Source organism: Talpa europaea (assembly GCF_964194135.1).
Source record: "Talpa europaea genome assembly, chromosome: 3".
NCBI classification, from domain to species: Eukaryota; Metazoa; Chordata; class Mammalia; order Eulipotyphla; family Talpidae; genus Talpa; species Talpa europaea.
The window spans coordinates 37,340,923-37,363,915 of NC_140069.1; the positions used below are offsets into that span (position 1 = coordinate 37,340,923).

General features: G+C 34.2%; 1 protein-coding gene across 1 annotated transcript in view; it reads right to left on the bottom strand.

The window, feature by feature from the left end:
• CNBD1 (cyclic nucleotide binding domain containing 1) overlaps window positions 1-22,993 on the bottom strand; it is a gene marked incomplete at both ends in the record, with an annotated part of 248,645 nt that overhangs the window by 91,222 nt on the left and 134,430 nt on the right. Inside the window, 4 exons of the mRNA XM_084230543.1 lie at window positions 3,524-3,656; window positions 5,152-5,289; window positions 17,542-17,735; window positions 22,414-22,559. Coding sequence (XP_084086669.1) covers window positions 3,524-3,656; window positions 5,152-5,289; window positions 17,542-17,735; window positions 22,414-22,559 — 611 coding nt within the window. The remainder of the gene's footprint in view (window positions 1-3,523; window positions 3,657-5,151; window positions 5,290-17,541; window positions 17,736-22,413; window positions 22,560-22,993) is intronic.

A 22,993-nucleotide genomic window follows, 5' to 3' on the forward strand; every position in this document is an offset into this window, starting at 1 on the left:
TAAACAATAGCATTTTTTCCCTCTTAAAGGAAAGTTATAATAAATGTGTCAAGTAGACAAGATGAGACATTTAAATCTACCTTTGAAACTGCCCCTTCCCCCCACCACCCAAAGCTAATATCATTGTTTCTGTTCAAAGACTTTCCATATACTGTTTTCTCCATATCTGTCCCACTTATCAATTCAAATGCGGGGCTTTCTTGATCCAAGAGAATCTGAGGGAGAATTTCTCTTATGAGACTTTCAGCATGCAAGCATCATTTTTCTTGGTTTTGCTGCTGATCTCTTTGTCCTTTTTGCCATTAGATGAGTAGGAAAGCTCTATGGATCTTTATGAGTTCTTCTGAGTAACTTTGATGGTGATGGTTTTCACTTCTGTGTACACCTGCAGGCCTCCATATTCTCCCAGCCCGCCATTCCCAGACATCTTGTAGCATCAGATGGCAAACAGGGTCCCCAAGCACTTCATAGCAGTTGACTCACAAGGTGCCAGCCTGGAGGGCCAGGGACAGATTGCTGGCCTTGGCCAAGTCCTTCTTGAAGACAGATGCAACCAGCCAGTACTTGGAATCGTTGACTTTCCTAACAACTTCCTCAATGGTCTTAAACTTCAAACCAAAGATCTCCTTTGTGATGGTCATGCCCTCCCGTGCATCTCCAAACACAGTTGGCTGGATGAAGTAGCCATGACAGCAGCTTGCAGCCTCCTCCACCCTAGGTTTGATATAGCCAGACCTTTCAAACTGAGTTTTGTCTACCTGCGGCCCCTGCTCAATCCAGCTGTCAAAGGGGTTCTGAACCACCCGAGACATGACTGGAGGATGCTCAACTCCACAAACTTTTTGTAATACATATGTCTACTCAGGAACCTGCACAGCAGCACTGGCCTTGGTGGAAGAACAGGGAAAAGTGGGATTGCACCATGGCCCAGTCTAAGTCAGCAATTGAATGATGATGTCAGGGCCTGTTTACCCCAGCTCCAGGGTCACTCTCTTGAGGTTACTGCTCCCAGTAGCTACTTGAATCAGGTAGCCAGTCTCATGAGCTGTGAAGTCCCTTTATTCACATCCCTGTAGGAGGTGAAGACGTCCCCGTCAGTGGGTATTTTTCCCATGGTATTATTAGCCCAGCCAGCATAATACCAGAGATATTTGAGGACCGTGGTCCAAATATTCCCATGTAGGAGATGATATAGGGCTTGCAGATTTCCAGTCTCTAGGCCTGCCAGGTCCTGCTCAATCAGATCGGTCAGTTGTTTCAGCAGTCAGCTCTCTGACATACCCATGCGGTGCCGGGGTAAGCCCAGCAGAAAGGCAACTCCAGCAGCCTTCACTGCCCTGTCCCCTTCAGCGATCTGACAGATGACTTCCCCAGTGGATAGTCTGACTATAGGGAACATTTCTTGATGAAAGTGTTATGCCATTCATTATCCATGAAGATCTGGTTGTAGAAAACCTAGGACTGCTGGTTGTGGGCTGGCACAGCCTGGGTAGTAGTGGCCAACAGGAGGTGGTGGCCCTAATGGGATGTGAGGGCAATGAAGTCAAGGGCAGCAGTGAGCAACACACTGTGTCAAGAGTAGAAATTACTCCTTTTCCTCAAATTCCACTTTCTTTTGGCTCACACACTTGAAAATATCTTTATGATTTATTTCCTATGTTTTAATCATCTCAAAAATATCAGTGTCCTGATAGATTGACAAGGCTGAGATCCCCTTTTACACAAAATAGCCCCCTGGACATGAGTCATAGACCAAGATTTGATATTTTTAATACAAAAAGTAAACCCAGGATAAATCCAAAGCATGCACATTTTTTAAAAAGTTTCTATACAATGAAAATGCTGAATTTAAAAATCTCAATTTCCAAATTTTTACAAGTCAGTTTATTACTTACCTCCTATGTACACAGTTGGCCAAAAATTGACATTTGTACCTCATGAGGGGAAAAGTTCAGGAACAACTATGCAGCATGGCTAATATTCATTTTTTATAAGCAAGAGAAAAATATGTATTTGGCTAAATGTGCTAAGCACTGTATTTCAAAAAATGATAAATAAAACAAACACTAGAAATATATTTGAAACAAATTCAGGAAAGGGTTTATAATAATATCATCAAATTTAATAAGCTTATTAGGTGACCTCAATTTTTCAGTATAAATTTATCTCTAATGACATTTATTTTTTTCCAATAAAAGAACCTCTCTAAGGTGCTAAGCCAAGCCTCATTTTCCTATTACATGACTCACTCAAAGGATATCTTAGCCACAGTATAACTTCTCTAACATTTATTTTTACTATTGGAACAGTTGCATTATGGAATTTACAACTCACACTCATTCATTTAAGAACTTTAGTTTCAAACTTAATTCAGACATGGTCTCCTCCCCGCCTCGTATCCTTCACTACAAGCATAGTTCTGTAAATTTGAGGTGGAAGTATTTCTTTCAAACTGTATCCTCTTTCATTATCATCTAGTACTAGATCTTTTACCAGTTGACTGGGAGAGTGATGAAGGTCTCTATTCTTTGTGGTTTTGAGACAATAGTGATTCCTCATGAAGAAGATCTAAAACTCTGCTCCAAATGCCTCAGCTCCCCTGGCATTGATATAATTGGCTGTTAAACCAAATATCATAGACTGGGTGCATAAACAGCAAGCATTAATTTCTCATAGCTTTGGATGGTGGAAAGTCCAACATCAAGGTGGCAGCAGATACAATGTCTGATGAGAGCCCACTTCTTGCTTGCAGACATCTGCCTTCCTACTGCATTCTCATATCACAAAGAGATAGATATCATCTCTCATATCTCTATTTATAAGGGCATTAAATCTATTCATGAAGGCTCAACCCTCCTGAGTTCAGTACCTCCCAACACATCCACTTCTAAATAATACATGTTTGGGATTGGGCTTCAACATATGAACTTTATGGAACACCAACATTCAGTCCATAACAGTTAACATATCTTATTTAGTGGGCTCTCACACATGGAAAATATTATACAAGGTGATGTATGCATCTACACTCTTTGCATCAATATAACCCAAGAAATCCAGGCATCATTGCTGAACTGTGGAAATACAAGCAGCTTTATTACTGCTACCTCTTATCTCAACCTCAATGATTCTCCATAAACATATTTCCACTGATAATGTGTACAACAGGTGCAGATATGCAAACTTAATGCTTATGTAGATGTTTAACCAGGAGAACTAAAAAAAAAAAACAACTATATTCTCTCACTGTACTTTTTAGTTTGGTTTTTTCATTGACTGAGGGTGGGGCAAGAAGGGTTGAACAGTGGGGAGATATAAAGGAATGTGGAAATAAGGCCAGTTTTGAGCTCACTTTTCAAGCCAATACAGAATGACTTTGAATGAAAAAGGCAACACTCTAAATTAAAGGTCCAATTATAGGCAACATTAAATAAATTAGTAAAACTCACCTAAAATTATTAAAAACTATGAAAAATTTCAATAATGGTTTGTAAATAAAATAATCCAAATGCATTAAACTCACCATGACCCGGAGGAAATTTTTTCCATTTAATGAGTGCAATTAGCTCATATATGGATAAAGTGGGCCACTCCTCATAATATGGACAGCTACGAATTAATTTCACTTTTTCTTTATTCTCAAGTTTTTTCTTTTCCTGAAAAAGTCATCAAATTTTTCATATTAGGCAATTTAAAAAGAAGGGAGAATGATAAATAGATAAATGGCAAAAAAGAAAACAAAAAGGTTATATTAATACAAATTGGCATAAAATACACTTGAATTTATAGGGACATCATCCTATTACCATGCAGTTATTATGAAATTTTAATCTGCAGATCTACTATAAATATATTTCCCACTTCTCATAATAATTTTAAGCTTTTAGCATTTTTGAAAATCCCTGTCATAATCAAGGTTAAATTCAGAAGTTCTATTTGATGATATCAAATAAGTGACACTAATACTTTGAAAAGATGACAAAGTATGCAAAATAATTTTTAAGTCAATCTTGCTAAGGCCAGGAATTTGGATTAAGCTGAATTCTGAAAAAAAAAAACCATTTGCACCAGTGACACTGAGATCCCTTCATCAAAAGAAACCCCGACTACTAGAAACCTAAATCAAGATGTTTCCTTATCTCCCTCCAACATAAACTCCACCACCTAGCCCTAAACAAGGGCACCAACCATGCCAGTGTCCTGTAGCACCTGTACCAGGGCTAGGCCCTATCAAGGGGAGCCGGCACTACAAGGACATGAGAAACTTCCAATCCTGTCATTTGTACAAACTTCTCTGACACTCAAGGGAAGAGAAATAGGATAGAGAGGAAAACTTGGATTTGATTAAAGCAAAAGAAATCAGGTCTCCCCTGGTTATGCAGCAGTTGAGCGCTGGGCTGTGAAGCTGCCTGCAACCTCTGCAGCGTCGGTTTGATCCCCGGCTGCCGGTGAGGGTCCCACATGGCACGCAGACCTCTCATGCCATGCCCGCTGCTCCCCTCAGCAGTGTATTTCATCAGTCTGTATGTTCTGTTCCCCAGTCTGGCTCTGGTGAATTCTCTCACCCTCCCACACTTCTGACTGTACCCAGTGCTTGTATAAATAAATAAATAAATCTTTAAAAAAAAAAAGCAAAAGAAATCGTTAAACTTGAAAGCAATGAATTATCTTAACGCAGCAGAAATGAGAGCTCAGAATTAAATTGTGATCAACTCCTATTCATGCAGCTCTGGGTTGTGATTTCTGTTATAACTATGAAATATCATGCTAATCACTTCCAAGAAGTTTTTTCCTTTAGGTAGACTATAGAACTCCATCTGTCTCATAATTCTGTCTCATATCTCTAACACATAACATGCTGTTGACATCCAAAACATACATTCGTTGAACAAAAGAATTTTCAATTTATAGGAAAAAACAAAAGCACTCAAAACTTTACATGAAATATATCCATAGAGACCTCTCTTTCTATTTCAACATCTATTACCATCAAAGGCTTATGTGATGTTGACCACATTAATCACATTTTTTTGGTATCCAGGTTAAGTAAAATTAAAAACTAAAGGAGATATGGACATATTCTGTCTAGGGAGGCAAAACATTGAATTTATACTCATATTCTATTACTATATAGACTAGATATTGTTATACCAATTTTAACTTTGCCAATTCCTTTGCAGAAATTCTAAGAATTTCACAATCTTCTTCTGCAACCACTGAGTATTTCCTTGCTTCTGATTCTGTCTGAGGTGTATCTTCAAGGGTTCCAAAAGTACTCCACCGTGTAAGCTGTAAAAATAGCAAAAGCAACTTAAACTTCTTTAACATTCATCAACATAAAATACTAGTGATGGTGATAGCAGTTCTGGAGAGAATGCAAAAGGGATAACTCTAGCTCACGCTCCAAGTGTTCAAAAAAAGGGGATCTAGACAATCTGCCATTGAGGCCATACTTCTGCCCAAGGCTGCTCCTAGCACTACACTGTAAATGTAGAACAAAATATCAGAATGGACAACCTAACTTAAATATATTCATGTTTTTGCTGTTCCATCAAAAAATACATTATTATATGCTTATGTGGAAATACATAAATCTGTACATCAGGTATTGCAATCAATATGGATTCCACTATGATATTCTTCAAATACACCTTCCCTACTACTTAAAAATACTTTCTTCAAAGAAATGTGATTCAGAAGTGTACTATTTTAAAAAGGTAAATACAAAGAAGTTCTTAATTTGAGTTGTCTTCTTAACAGCCTATGGGTCAGTTAGGTGGAGAACAGTAATCTACCCCAAATTTCTGATTGCCTGTGGTAGTCCTAAAAATAATAAAGGTTGTAATTTTGAAAATACTGTAATGGAACATATATACAGCCATCTGCCACTGAGTAGTAAAACAGCATTTGAAAAGAATAAATGGTACCTGATATAGAAAGATAAAGTTGATCCAATCTCTAATGTCAAATTACAAAAGCACCAGCCATGTAGCATTACAAAAGTACAAGCCATGTTTATCACTCAAAATATTAGGATAACAGTAGCACAATAGCTTGAAAACTGAAATTATAGTAATGATCTTGAGGATCTTGTTTTTATAGAGATCTTTGCTGATCTGCAGAATAACCAAAATTTCTTGCATAATGTCTAACCCCTGAGAATTTTTGCGCCCAGAATCATACTCATTTACTCAATAGCATTTCTTCTCTTTTGTCTTATTTGTAACAGAAGTCTTACTTTGTTCAGGCATCAGATTGCAGAGTGTCAGAGACCAGGACTAAGTCATTGAGACTGAATCTTGATTGCTCTAAGATAATAGTGATGAGATAATAGTGATGATCATATTTGTCTGTTAACTTTGAATTGAAAGGTGACCTGTCTTAGTTCAATTGGGCTGTTATAATATCACACATTAAGCGGCTTATAAACAGCAGAAACACATTGCCCATATTTCTGGAAGATGGAAATCGAAGATCAGTATGCCAAAATGGTCAGGTGAAAGTGGTATTCAGAGCTGTGTACTTCTCACTGTATCTTCACATAGTGAAAGGGGGCAATGTATTTCTCTGGAGTCTCGAATATAATGGCACAAATATCATTCAGTGGACTCAGCCTTCATAACCTAATTCTAAAGGTCCCACTTTCTAGTACCATCACTTTAAATTTCAGGATTTCAAAAGATGCATTTTGAGGGGGTACAAACATTTCGATCATAGCATTGATACATGACCTATTCTACCAACAGACAGAAATGGAAGCCTTTGCTTTCTGTATATTTTGTGAATTTTTTTTCCTCAGTGGGAAAAAAGATAGCTAAGGAAGAACTTCCCTACCATGTGCTTGTAAAAATGACATTTGTGAGGCAAGCTTTAGAAATAAATTTAGCATTCTATGGATGACAGGATAGAAAGATGGGGAAGCTCCTGAGTATGGGTGACATTGTTTTAGCCCCAAATTTACTAGACCTATACCATCTGTCTCCAGACTTCCTTTATATAACATATTATACTTATTGGTTAAGCTATTATTGGTAGGGGTTTAGATTACACACATTCAAAACTCTCTTAAGTGATACAAAGGTTAAGATGAGATTCTCTAACCAAATTTCATGAAATAGAAGGGAAAAATTCTATACTCAAAAGTGGCAGACCATATTCCAAGTTGATACTAATGTCAAAAATTTTGACACTTATTGACATCATCTAGATTGCTAATAACTAAACTCAAAAGACCCCCTTCCCATATGACCGAGGGCAGGAAAAGAACATAGAAGTTACAACTTGAAAATGGAAACGTGTAATAAGTAAGATTATTACAGAAATAATGGGAAGGTTACAGAACAGGATTGCCAGTGCATGGGTCCTCATCTTTTCACCATTTTGTGTCTCCTAGAAGCTTTCAAAAATCAAAATAGTAAGGAGTACCAAGATTCAGCTGGGCAGAGAGGGAGAGAGAAAGTAAAGAACTGTAATCTTAAAGCAGCATTTCGGGAAAACATTTTGGAGATGAAATGGATATTAAAGTACAGCAACCCTATAGATATATCAGTAGAAGTATCTGCAGGACTTTCAAAAAATGAAACTGTTTTACCTGCATAATTACACTATTTATAAAATAGTGTAGGTTGTAAAAGTGCTCCTTACAAACAGATTTCATTACTAATCCAAAATATGCGGCTTGGAGGAGGGGATAATGGCAGCTAGAATACCTTTCTTTACTTATTTAACTCTTTGATGAGAAAACAATTAGAAAAGAAGCATAATTTTGAACACTTAAGATAAAACAGAAATATTTTTATGGTGGTGTTGAGCTGTCAAGAGGCATTTATTTATTGCCAAAAATTTTGCTGGGAGTAAGTTACCTACACCTGGAAGGAGGAAAGTTGCTTTTCTATGACCTTCTCAAGAAGTTTGGGATGATTATCTGCTACTGTACAGCTGCTAAGATTGATGAATTATATCAATGACCTCAGCACACAGAAGTAAATTATTCCTTGAAATAGAGTAAATAAAATAATCCAGGAAAACATTAATTGAAAGCTAGACTTTGAGTGATTATGTTCTGCCAATGTAGGTTCATCAGTTGTAACAAATGCTCCACTCACAGGAGATGTTGACATGTTGACATGGGAGTAGCCTAAGAGTGAGTGAGGGAAGAGGGTAACTTCCTTTCAATTTTGCTGTGAACCTAAAGTGCTCTTAACAGAAAACCTTAAAATATAACAAAATTTCTTACACAGATACAATGACAGAGGCAAAAATGTATTCAGACTCAAAAATGAAACTTCCAAAAATTTGATTTGAAATTAACAATTTGTTTGATTTTTCAAATTAAACAAATTAGAAGAGGAATTGAAAAACAAGGGCAATTCTAAAAATTTAATTTGCAGTCTTGAAATTCAAGTAACTATATAACCAGGAGCAAAATTGTTGAGAAATTAAAATAATGAATAAGAAATATTTTATTTTTTATTTAATATTGAACTATCATTACTTTAAATCCTTATTCATTTTTTTCACAATAATTTCTTAGCAAAATGTGCCTACGCAGGTATGTCCTTTTCTTTCTTCTTTTCCTAATAAATCTGTCTTTGTAAAATATAATTTAAAAAAAAAAAGAATTTTTCCCCTCAAGTGTGGTCACCATAGTTCTCCACCACTAAATCACCCTTAATCCTCCACCATGGTCCATTGTGCTCAGCACCCCCATCTCCCTTTTTAAGTAGAAAAAATATTTGGAAGATATTGGATGTAATGAAGGAAGGAAAAGGACAAGTAACAAAAATGAAAATATTATTAGGACAGGTTATAGGATGTGGTGCTTGAATGCACAGACTTTAAAACCAGGCTCTCTAGGTTTGAGCCCAAAATCTACCATCTTTGAACTGTATATTTTTAGGTAAACTTCTTGTTCTTTCATTATCTTAGGTTCTCTTATTATAAAATAGCATATAAACAATAATTTCTACTTCACAGCTGCTGTCTCTTATTAATGTGATCAAACATTTAATTTATTATCTCTATCAAGAGTTTTAAACACCTGGCATATTGTAAACACCCTTATTATCATAAATCATATTAAATATGAAAAATCAACATTATCAAAATAAATGTAAATAATGTCTTCCAAAATATTTAGGAGAAAAGAAAAATTTTTAACTGTTCAATTAAACACTATATTATTTAAGGCAAAAGCTCTTAAAACTATGAGTATAATTGCCTTAATTCACAATATCACTTGAATAATTTTAATAGAAATGCTTCACATATTGATCAAACAGAAATGAATAGTAACATTGAGAGATATGATGATGCAACCAACATTTAATAAACTTTCAAAAAATAATTTCCAATTCAAGAAGTAAGTCAAAACTAATCACAATTATTTAAAAATCTAGTGGTGGTATTGAGATTCCCAATTGAAAAACTACAAAATTACTTTGCAAACCACGTGAAAAATATATTTGAGATCTTCAAAAGTTGTGAATGTGAAAATAATCAATGAAGATATGGACTAAAATGTTTTTAAACATATTTTTATAGGGCCTCCCTGGGGGAGCAGCGGATTGAGCGCTACGCTGGGAAGCTGTCCGCAGCCTCTGCAGTGCGGGTTAGATCCCAGCCTGCAAGAATCCCACATGGCGCAGAGAGCTCTCCTGACTCGCATGCTGCTCCCTTCAGCAGTGTATTTCAGTCAATCTGCCTGTTCTGTTCCCTGCTCTGCCTCTGGTAAATCCTCTCACACCTCCTGTGCCTCTGGCCTGTACCCCAGCTCTTGTATAAAAATAAATAAATCTTTAAAAAATAACATATTTTATAACATCATGGTGACAAGAAAAACTCATAGACATTTAAGGCAGAAAACAATACTTTGGAGTACATAATATTGGTAGGTTGATATATCTGTAGTGATTGGGAAAAAAAAACAAAGTAAAAGCATGAACACCACAATATATTGGAAGATCCTATTTGCAACACATGTAGTGGGAAAAAATCATTACTATACTCAAAGATCTCATAAATTAATAAGCAAAAATAAAAAAACAGAAAAAGCAAAGAGTAAAATGAGCACAATATGAAACAGGCATTTCATATAAGGTATGCACACATCTATAAATCAGAAAGTACATTTATGTTTCTACATTTATATAAGTGTTGTAACAGTAGTAGCTATTTTAAATATTAAAGATGAAATTGCTTATTATTAAAGTTCTTTATATACATTATTCACAAAGGTGGGGAAAAACAATAGCATATTTGAATATGCTTTGTTGTCTTCAAGATAAAGTAGTCAAATGAGAAACAGTCTTTAAAAAAAATATGGGGTAATATAAAAATGATTGAAAACTTTAATTCTATTAAGTGTGTACTTTTGAAAGGAGACATATCTGATATAATGCCTAATGTGAAGCTCTTTTATGACAATACACAAAAATTGATAAGCACACTTAATATGTACCAATAAACCTCTCCTTCATTGCTTTTATAAAAGAAAAGCAGCAAAATGTCCTATACGTAGTATAATTTTACTCTTGCTCTAATTTATTTTCAAATAGTAGTAAATTTACTATGACTTAATGTTAATTTTTATTTATATCATTTTAACTCTTTAAAAATGAAAGACCACTGCTTGTGAAGAGATCTTAGGGATACCTTCACATGTTAAATAAATCATAAGTTATCTATTAGCATATTAATTTTTTTGTACTGAAGAAATAACTGTTTGGTTCAAATGACATCATCAAGTAAAAATTCCCGAGTGACTTTCTAGTTTTTAATTTTTAAATAGTCTATTGTGTTTTAAAAATAAAATAATTTCATATATCTGGAATATATCAATTTACATCAAATAAGTGCAGTTAATATAAAATCAGGAACTGTATGTGAGATTAAATTCTCCATCATTTGCAATAAAATTTATTCAAAAACTCATTCCCATTTCATCATTGATATTTTGAAGGTCCTGCCTAATTAAATTAAACTTAATTTTATTCTTATTGAATACCTTAAAAGTTTCTTGAAATACCATATTAGGCGTCTGAATAAAATTAATTCCTAGGTATCAAGGAAACTGCTTTCCCATGGAGTGGAGGGGTAGGGGTAAATAGGGTATGGGGAGAGAGACATCTAAGATAGAAGTAGCAGAGAAGCATACAAGAGAGTCTATGAATAAATGAGATAAGAAATGGAGGAGCTTATTGGAAGTGTGCACTGGGAATCTGGTGTGTTGATACTTTGGTTTAGGAGAGATGAGGAAACAAGTGAGGAAAACTGAACTTAGAGAACAGCATACTTAGAGAACAGAAAGTCAGGTAGCACCCACTTAGAGGGTTCTCAAGGCAGAGAATTTAACCATAGATATCACAGAGTATTTTTATTTATCAAACATGCTTTTGTCTTTACTTTTCAGGATATCCCACTATTCTGCTTAGTCCAAAATTAATTGTAATAAATTCCCATTTGGGAATGGGATATGATTGGTTGAGTTTTATTTGGAATCTAGAGATGAAATTTCTATTCAGCTTCCTATAAAACAAAAGGGTGAATATTTCTCCAGTGGAAACAACTATTTATAAATGCCTTTGAATTCCCTCCAAATTTCCTTCAAATATCTGATAAAACCTCAAATGTATTAGACAGTCTGAGTAAGATCCTCATGGTTCAATTACCCTGTGCTAAAATTGATACAACTTGTATTGATAGCACAGATTAAAAACACTTTGTAATTGGGAGATTGAAAATTGGTATTCGTTGGTTCAACGACTAATTTACTCTATTTTTTTTACTCTAAATAAGTATACATACATATTGGCAACAAATTTATTTTTCCAAATATACCCCCACGACCTCAGCCACCATCACCCAATTCTCACACTAGTCAGCAATTAATTCAAGCCAGTGAAGACTGATCTTTAGATGAGATTATATTCCCACAAAATAATGAAACGTATATAAAATTCACAATAAAATGTATGCAACAAGCAACTAGATTATGCACATGTACCTATTATCTCTGGTTACCCAATTTATATGTAATCACAAAAGGAGGTAGAACCAATAAAGCTGAAGCAATTAAGTCTTGAGTAATTTATCCAATGTAGCATAGTCAGAAAAGTGGACAAACAAGGAAAGTTTGTTTTTAAAATGATGATCACAAAAAGCTTTGCTACACTTCAGCTCTTATGACATCTGTCTGCACTGCCACATAAACAGGCAATGGCAAAACTAAAGAAAAAATTGTGCTAAGTTAATTCATTACAACTTAATGTGACCTCCTGAGTCATCAAAATGGTTTCAATCATTACATGGCAACTGTAAATTAAAGATCTAATTTCACATAAAAATGTGTTCTAAAATGACTATTCACATATGGGCAAAGAGATATTTCCTTTTGGTTTCTTAGCATTTAAGTAATGCCAGCTTCTGAGATCAGAAGCTAATTTAGATGTCCAAAGCTCATTTTAGTGTACCTTTAGTCTAATCTTTAATGTCAGCATTCTTAAGCACTACAAAACGGGACCCAAAAAAGTATCATTTCTACTTGGGAGTATTTCAAAATTTGTTTATTATTGTGTTGTGCACATCTGTCACCAAAGGACCTGTAACTGATTTAAAAGTTTTTTCTAAATGTTATTTCTAGTTATTTTATATTAAAACTTCACTTAAGAAATGAACATGTTTGCTTAAAAGGACAAAGAGGGTTGGTGATTAATAGTGTGGGCTTTAAAATCTGTGTTCTCTTTGACTCAAATTATTCTTGAGTATCTGACAGTTATATGAAATTGGACAGTTAACAAAGTCTTAGTTTCCTCAAAGATAAAAACTGCAATATTACATCAAAGGATTGTTGTGAGAATTATGTAAAATTCTCTATATAATGGTCTTAAATTAGCCTTAGTGAACACTCACTAAATAACAGATGTTTTATTATAAATTATTATAAATTATTATAAATCATCTTTTTCATCATCATCATCATTATCATCATCATTATCAGGTTTATGACTGGAGTAATAACTGTATCTGCTTCTTAGTCTCATCTATACTATAATCAGATCAATCCATATGTTACATTTTATGATTTCCCTTTTGTAAGACAAAAAAATTAGGTCCTATATTTAACATTAACTTTAAAAACCTTATTTTTTATATATTGCACATTTTTATCAATAACATGCAGATGATCTTTTAAACTGGCCTTTTTCCCACAAGCAACAACCTTACATATTGCTGTAGTCCTTTGTCCAACAGCTTTAAAAGGGGGTGGAAATGTCCTGGAATTTTAATATAAAGAGACTCTCTCTTAGCTAACAAGACTTTCCCTATTTTCTATTGTGCAGCTTCTCACTAAAACTTTTCCTAGTCTAGGCCCAAATAACTAAATGAAAGACCACGTTTCTTTTGAACTCTGAATGAGCTTATGAATTTAGACAAGCCTCACCATTTTTGAAAGATTTCAAATTAAAACTCTATCATCAATAAAATTATAAATTAGGTCTCCACATGCTATCCATTGTCATTGCCCCCTCCACTGAACTTAACAATATAAATAATGTAAACTTATAACAATGTAATGTAAATTATAACAATATAATAAATATAATATATTTATTATATTATATAATAAATAAAATTATAATATAATAATAATAAAATTATAATAATATATAACAATATAACAAATTATAACAATATAAATGAATATAACAAAATGTTATATAACAAAAATCATTATTTAGAATCTATACTTTTAAGTGTTGTAACTTCTTTGGCTAATTATTTAGCAAGTTCATAAAAAGTTAAATACATGTCTTCTATGTGAACTAATAATTTTTTTCCTAAAATTTACTCAGAGAAATAAAAACATTTGTCTCACACAAAGTAAGTATCTTGTAAAGAATGTTCACTACTTTGAAAATCACTCAGATGTCTGTAAACAAAATAATGCATAAGTTGTAGCATATTCATACTACTTTCAGCAACTAAAGGTAATATCTACTGAAACAAACAACAGTACAGATATTTACGAGCAACACTGTGCTGTTAAGATCTAGACTCCTATTTCAATGTCACTATATCCCTCTACCTGGATATTATGCTTTCTTTCCCAAATCCTCTTCTATGTCAGTCTTCCCAATCTCACTGATCCTAGCATTCACTATTTTTTTCTATCCAAAATTTTAGAAATGAATGTTAAATCCTCTCGTTCACACATCTTTAATGTCTACACCATAAGCAAGTCCTATCAATTTTAAATCCACCTATTTTATAATCCACCTAATTTATATATTCACATCCACCTATGTCTATACATCTTATTAAAGGAACACTGTCCAGACAAAAAAACATTTGCACTATTTCCAAAGCACCTCACTGATTTCTGTGTTTTTCTCCAGCACTGCATTATGCAAAGCCACTCTTCCCAACTCATCCAAAATGAGTTTTTACATATAAATCACAAGTTAGTATTTCCCCTGCTTTTTTTTTAAAGGTGGTATACTTAAAATACAATATTTTCCTTTACATCCAAGCAAAGAATAAATAGGATCTGAAAGATGATTTTTTGAAATATTCATATTAGTAAAGCTAATCTACAGATTCAGTGCAATCCCTATCAAAATTCCAATGGCATTCTGTACAGAAACAGAAAAACAATTCTGAAATCATACAGATCCAGAAAAAACAACGCATTGAAAAAGCAATTTTGAAAAACAAAGGGAGAGACATCACACTTTCTGGTTTCAAACTGTATTACAAAGTTTAGTATATAAAATACGGATGGCATATAAGCAGATATATAGACCAATGGAACAGATAGAGAGCCCAGAAGCAAATTTATACATTTCTGGTCAACTGATCTTCCATAGGAGTACCAAAAGCACAAACTATGGAAAGGGCAGTCTCTTCAATAAATGGTACTGGGAAAACTTGGTATTCACATGCAAAACAATGAATGGGGCCTTGCCAGTGGTGCAGCTGTTGAGCACTGGTTTGCGAAGCTGCCAGCAGCTTCCCACATGGCAGTGTCCCACACGGCACGCAGTCCTCTCCTGCTGTGCCCGCTGCACCCCTCAGAAGTGTACTTTGTCAGTCTGCCTGTTCTGCTCTCCGCTCTGACTCTGGTGAATTCTCTCACCCTCCCGCGCTTCTGACTGTACCCAGTGCTTGTGTAAATAAATAAATAAATCTTAAAAAAAATCAGAAAAAAAAAATGAATGGGTTCACTTATCTCATAATTTATTAAAAAATAACTCAAAATGGTTTAGAGGTTTACAAGTAAAGCTTGAAACTATAAAATTCTAGAAGAAAACCTAGAGAAAATGCTTGTTGATATTGATCTGGACAATAAATTTTTGGATATGACACTAGATATATAGGCAACAAAAGGAAAATAGACAATGGAGGTTGTGTGAAACTAAAAAGCTTCTATGAAGAAGGGAAAGACTCAACATAGGCAACCTATGTAATGAGAGAATATATTTGAAAACCAAGTATCTGATAATAGGTTTATAAGCAGAATGTATACGGAACTCACACAAATCAAGCAAAGAAATAAATTTAAAATGAGAAAAGGACTTAAATAAACATGGTCAACAGGTATGTGAAAATGTGTTCAACATTCCTAATCAGCAAGCAAACAAAAATAAAAAGCACAATGAATATTGCCTTAGATATGTTAGAAAGGTAACTACAAAAAAGACAAAAGGTGTTGGAAAGATGTAAAAGGAACAGGACTCTGTACACTGCTGATGAAACAGAAATCAGTACAGCCATTATTGAAAACAGTATGGAGTTTCCTTAAAAAATTAAAGGTAGAATTACCATACAATTCCTCTGTGTATATATCTAAGGAAAATGAATCAATATCTCAGTGAATATTTATGTTCCCATGTTCATTGCAGCATCATTCACAATAACCAAGATGTGAAAACAATTTAACTATACATACATGCACACACCCTACAATGGGATATTATTTACTCTTAACAGATGAAGATCTTACAAATTGCAACAATGTGGATGATGCTGGAGGACATCATGCTTTGTGAATAAGCCAGACAGATATTGTATATCCTCACTTACATGTGTAGTTAAGAATAAACTCAAAGAAGCAGTAAGTATAAAGTGGGTTACCAGGGCTCAGGAGAAGAGGAAATTTTAATCAAAGAATACAAAGTTTAAATTATACAAGTTGGGTATGTCTAGGAGATCTAATGTAAAGTGTGGTGTCCATAATCAACAATATTATATTGTATGTTTGGAATAGCCGAGAAGGTAGATCTTAAATGTTCTCATCACACACACACACACACACACCATGAAATTATAGATATGATAATTAATTTGATTGTGATGATCATTTCACAATGCATACTATAGCAAAACATGAAATTAAATGTCTTAAATATATGCAGTTTTGATGTCCATTAGACCTTACTACAACTGTGGGGAAAAAAAAAATTACAACTCAGGTAGATGGAGATCAGTGTTGTCCTCATCTAATGAAGGATTCAGAAGTAACAGTGCCATTATATGCCTACTTAAATCATGAGTTTCTCCCCCCAAAACAAACAAAAGTATCCTGGGAAACTGAAGTTGACTACTACAGGGTAACTAAGATTCAATCCTAATTATTGCTGCTGTGCCAAAAGTGGCTTTCTCTTGTAAAGCATATCAAAATGGCATCAGGTACTTGTGGCATGTGCCCACTGAGTGGTGAATGCATTCTTTTACATCCCTACCAAGAAAAACCAGAAACATTACCCATTCATCTGGATTCAAAAAAAATATACTCTTCTGTATCATTTTTTTGTTATTTTTTCTTTCTTGGTTTTATCCATGTTTATTCCTCCTAAATCTGAGAATTTTCTAGGTGTCCCTCTCACTTTAGCTTATAGTGCTAAGTACTTTGGTTTGAATTGATTCCTTTGGTTCTTTTCTACTCTGAACATTTTGGACACCCTATATCTAAAATTGACTTTGTTTTGATAGAATTCCAGTCAAAGAAGACCTAAGTCCCTAGAGAAATATATAGAAATGAAGAAAGATGTTGAATTTTCCGTTTTTGATCAACTGATAGTCTTGTACTAGCGCAAATATGCAGAAACTTTCCTCAAGCAGACTTTCTGATTTTAATGGGATAAATTCCTTTATTATCTTAGCATTGTTCTTAAGAAATAGGATGGGCACACACTCTTAATTTGATTTAAAAGGTCCTTTATTATCTGTTCTTTTTCTCTTCTTCACATAACCCCTAATATTACATCAAGCTATCTCATTTCATTCAGCAACCCAAAGACATTGACCTTGTCTCAGTTATCAAGTATAACTACACCCTCTCCCAGTAGGCATATGTTGTCAAAGGCATTGATTAGCAATAATTGTTAAACAAACTTCAGTTTTCATTTTTCATATCAATTGCATAATCTTTAGGTTTTTTTTAAATATTATCTTGAATATTTCAGAAATGAAGTTATTTGGACTGATGGAGATAAAATTTTACCTTGCTGTTTGTGGTAACAGTAAATGCTCATTTCTTACCACTGGCTCACATGGAGACAGGAACATCACAGCAAGTGGAGTATGTTTTAATTCTTCACCGAGAAGAATGCCATGAAAACCCTGAGGTGTGAAAGAGGTTGGTGACTTATTTTCTTCAATAAAACTTCTATGTTCCATTGTTTGAGGTCGAGCCATGCCTTTCAGTATTATATAAAATCCATCATTTCCAAACACTGAAATAAAATAAAACCAAAAAATATATGTACATAATTTTAAATCTAAATATACTAAATGTGAAAAATTAACTTATAATGATTTCAGTTTTCCAAACTTAATTATCTAGTTAAACAAGATGACTTTAAGTGAAAGAGTAGTCAATACAATTGATCAATCATCACAAAGTAATAATAGTGAATTTTTGATATACTTTAAAGAAACTCAACACATGAAAAATTAATGAATGGGTAAGAATTCTTTAAAATCACATGGGTTCCAATTCTTTCCTTTTAAAGGTAATTGAAATAAGATCTAATCAACCTAATTATTTTTTAGCACATGAATCATGCAAAGAATTCAAAGAACTTAATAAAACATCATTAAATTATAACATTATCATTAAAAGAGAAATCATATAGACTTTATTCCCAGGTTGTTTGATACAGATATGACTGCAACACTATTACACTTGCTTTACTTGAAACAGATTCCTTAATGTAGCACTTTGGTATTAATGAATAATTTACACAAATAGCAAGGAATAAAAGACACCTCTACATATTAGGAGTATCCCTTTTTGACAGTTAATCAGTCCTCTCATGCAACTACAGATTCTAGCAAAGAACTATGGAAATAAAACATGTTTAACATATTTAAGATAAGAAAAATTGGACTAGTAGAGCCCTTAAATTTTTAAGTATTTACCTCTTCCCTCAAAAAATGCCATTTTGCCTATTTTAAATACCAAGAATTACATATACTATTAATTTTCACTTAGTTGTGTTCTAGACAGAAATAAGTTGCTATAAATGGAAACTTTACAAATTGATTTTCAGGGACAATTGTGTTTCTTTTTATGCCCAAGAGATGTAAACTTCTTGCTATTTCTGCTTTTTCTAAACTGAGTATTTATTAATGGTGCGCTCTTGGTCACCACTTGTAAACTGTAACTACAGGAAAGTAATTATCAGTCTTCTTTAAAGGAAGCAGTGTTTGCTTAGATGCAGGAGCTTAAAATAGATTCTTTTCTAAGTCACACAATATCATTTCTTATTTAACATCTAATCTATGTGGTCAGGGCACTGCAAATACATTGCATATTAATAGCTATAAGGAGAGCTGAATGAGAATTATTGCAGCAAGTACACTGTAAAGGTAAAAGATAATGTTGCAAGACCAGTAACGATTTTACTAGTCTTGATAATTACATAGGGGGAGAAGTAGTAGGGAGAAGGCTCTATTCTTATATATATATATTTATGCTCTCTTTTGTATTGACTTAATGACATTCCTCAGCATATAATCAAATTTGTGAAAGAGATGCATTGTGTGAAATAATTTTTTTGCAAGTGCTGCTAGTTGCCTACCCAATGTAAATTTTTTCCTTTTTCTTTACTGGCAACTAGAAGTCTCAATACCATTGAATATATATTTTCCAGACGTTCTCAAAAAAAGGGAAACATTATTAAAATGCCCCATACCAAGATATAAAGATTATTTCTTTTTTTTTTAAGATTTATTTATTTATGCAAGAACCAGGGTACAGGCCAGATGCACGGGTGGGTGAGAGGATTCACCAGAGCCAGAGCAGGGAACAGAACAGGCAGACTGACGAAATACACTGCTGAGGGGAGCAGCTGGTGAGACAGGAGAGATCTGTCGCGCCAAGTGGGACCCTTGCGGGGGGCCGGGACTCGAACTGGCGCTGCAGAGTCTGCGGGCAGCTTCGCAGCCCAGCACTCAACCACTGCACCACCAGGGGAGGCCCTAATAAGTAATCTTAATATAATATTGTTTTAATAGTATTTTTACAAAAACTAGAGATTTGTATATGTATTATTCAATACTTAAAAGCATAGTATTGTTATTCATTTTAATATTTTATTGGTTAACTAAAGTACATGAGAGGCTTTGTGGGTAATTTAGACAGTGGCCATAAATAGTGAGCCTCCAAGGAACCTGTGGCCAGTAAAGAGGCCAGAAGGTGCACACAGCTGTGTGGAATTGCAGGTGAGAAACCAAAGCCTCAGCAGCAGATTGAAAGTCAGTAGCCTGGTGAGGAGGTACTTCTTCAAGGGGGAATACTTTAAATAACAGCAGAGGGAGGGAAACGCATACATAAATAAAGAAAAGGGAGAGAGAAAGACACCTGGTCTGGCTTGTTTTTTAAGTTTAATGAACAAAGAGATTTACAAAGGTCAGATAGTTAATGAGTTGACTGCTTTGATAGTGAAACAGATCTTAGTTGTCAGAATTAGGTGTCTTAAAAACTCAAGAGAAGGATTTTGACACAGTAGATGTGAACACAGAGACTACTCAATTTTTTAAAAGTGTTTAAAACTACCCTAGTGGAATGTGAGTTGGAATGCCTTACTTAATCAAAATGATGAAATTAAAGTTGATGTTGTCAAAGAATGAGAGTTCATATTTTAATAATTTCCTGAATTATCAAGAAACTATCAGAAGACAATATTTGATTATGTTGCAATGTGATAACATAAAAAATACATATGTGTAGGGTAAGGAAAAATGTCAGGTTTTTCTGCCCTCCCGCCATCAAGATAGATGATGGATCCTTGCAGTCCTGAATGCATGCCTGATGGCGGGCACCTGGAGTAGGGTGTGGGCACAGGTAGATGGGATTCACCTGGGCTGAGATTGAGATTTTTTTTTTTTAAGGCGGCAGCATGGGGACGCCAATAGAAGCCAGGAACGAACAGAAGCCGAAAGAGAAGCCAAGAAAGAAGTAGCAGAAGCCGAGAGAGAAGCAGAGAAGCCAGAGAGCCCAGATAGAGTGAGGATTTGCTGGGGCCTGGGAGAACTGCCAGCCTCCTGGCCCCCCAGCATCCCTGTCTGCTGTGTACCTGGTAATCTAAATAAAAGGCCTGCAAAAAGCCACTGAGGACTCTGATTCCTCCTTTACCCAGTCTGCTGGATCATAGAAAACCTGCACCGTGTGCATTCCGGCCTCTACAATATGTAATTGCAAACACTGACACATGAATTGTAGAAACTTCACCACAAATATATGTGAGTGAATGAGTTCATTATCACCCTTTACTACTTAATTCTCCTGTCAGTAGGTAAGAATTAATATATTCTTGGATTGTCTTCTAGATGTACTCCGTCTGTATTTTTTGCTATGCATTATATATATATATATACACACACAAAAATATATGTAATTTCAGAGTTTTATAAACTTAATATTTGTGAAAAAAATGGTATGATGATATATCATTGATGTAATTTTGTAATTATTCTATTTTCATAATCAGTTTTAATAGGTTTCCATGTTGACTGATAGACAGATAGCTCTATCTCCTTCATTTTAACAAGTCCTAGAGTTCCACAGAACAAATTAATTATAATATGTGTAGTCTATCTTCCATTTGAGGACATTTAGGTTGTTTTCATATTTTTATCATAATAAATAAAATTTCAGAGATTAATGATAAAACAAGTTAATTGTTAATTACTGTCCTCAAACTAATGACAAACTAATGTAGAATGTTCTTTTTTCCCTTTAAAATCATTATATACTTGGAAAAATCGCTATAGTTTTATTTTCACTGCTTCATGTGGTTTGAAAAAAAATTATGAGGGCCTCCCTGGTGGCACAAGGGGTTAAGACGCAACCTGTGAAGCTATTCACAGCCACTGCAGCACAAGTTTGATCCCTGGCTAGGGAGATACCCACATAGCACAGCAGACCTCTCCTGCCTTGCCCGCTGCTCCCCTCAGCAGTGTATTTCAGCAGATCTGCCTGTTCTTTTCCCCACTCTGTCTCTGGTGAATCCTCTCTCCCCGTACCTTTGGCCTGTACCCCAGTTCTCATATACATAAATAAATACATCTTTAAAAAAAAAAAAACTATGAGAGAGGACCATTGGGAGAAAATTCTAAAATATGTAAATGATTTCAATAGATACATGTTCTCCAAAATTCCACTTAGGTTTAAATGTCATAATCCTAGTGAACCACTTTATAAAAATAGTAGTATAATGAGTAAAGAATAAGGTTAGCATTAAGGCTAAAGGGTGTTTGAAATTCAATTCTAATTAGAAATATTCCACACATTTTGTGTCTGAGGATCCTCATCTGTAGAGCATAATAATATCTAATTTATCTGTTACTGTGAGGAATAAATAAGGGATATTTATGACAAAAAGACACAAATAATTCATTAAATAAGTTTAGTTCCTTTTTTCTAATAGATTCTGGATAAATGGGAAAAAGAAGATGTTGAACTCTGTTGGTTTATGTATTTATATTCCTCCTTAATCATATTTAAAATATAAAATGCTTATTAATGTATTTAATATATCCCTGGTAAAGAGACTAGAAGTTAAAGCTAGGAAACGGAAATTCTTTTTTTTTTTTTCAGTATCGTCTGATACTGAAATATCAGTATCCACCTGGAATAAACACTGGAAATTCCACCTGGAATAGCACTGGAAATGCAAATTAAGACCCATCCCAGACCTGCAGAGTCAGAAACTTTAGATGCTAAATCCAGTAACATGTTTTTAACATGTAAAATTTTAACCATTTACTACTTAAAACCTTACACATGAAATACATCCAAATAGAACATTTTTAACATGCCAAGTGAAATTTTGAATATTACAACGATAGAGAACTCAAAGACATTCATTTTATCTTGCCAAATTTCTCTTCAGATTAGTCTGTTACCTATGCTGCCTTTTAACCATTTTTCCGAAATGACACTCATACTAAGTGTTTTCAGATGCTCATCAGTTAGCTGAGATGTTAATTCTGGAATTGTTCTTAACATCCTCCACACAATGTTGTGTTCCTGCCGAGTCCTGTGGATAGGCCTTAAGAAAAAAAGGATGGCAAACTGAGAGACCACAGCATAAATACAAAGACACAAACAAATTAACACCAAAAATAAAGCCTATAATCCTGGAAATAAGGGCTCAGCCATGAATTTGAAGCATGCACCTGCATAATGCAGATGAGTTCTGAATTCATAAAGTCACCAACTGTTCTAGAACCCCCATGGGATGTTAGTATAATAAAGAGGAAAGCTAGAATTTCTGCTGTTATTATAAAATTTCAGTTTTCTAATCTAGGCTGTTTAACCTTACCATAAAGGTGAGAATTTTCAAAGAGTTGAGTAAAATAAGTTAAATGTTGAACTCTGTTGGTTTATACATTTATATTCCTCCCTAACCAAATTTAAAATATAAAACTTTTATTAATGTATTTAATATATCCTTGTAATACCACTGACGTCTCATTAGCCTTT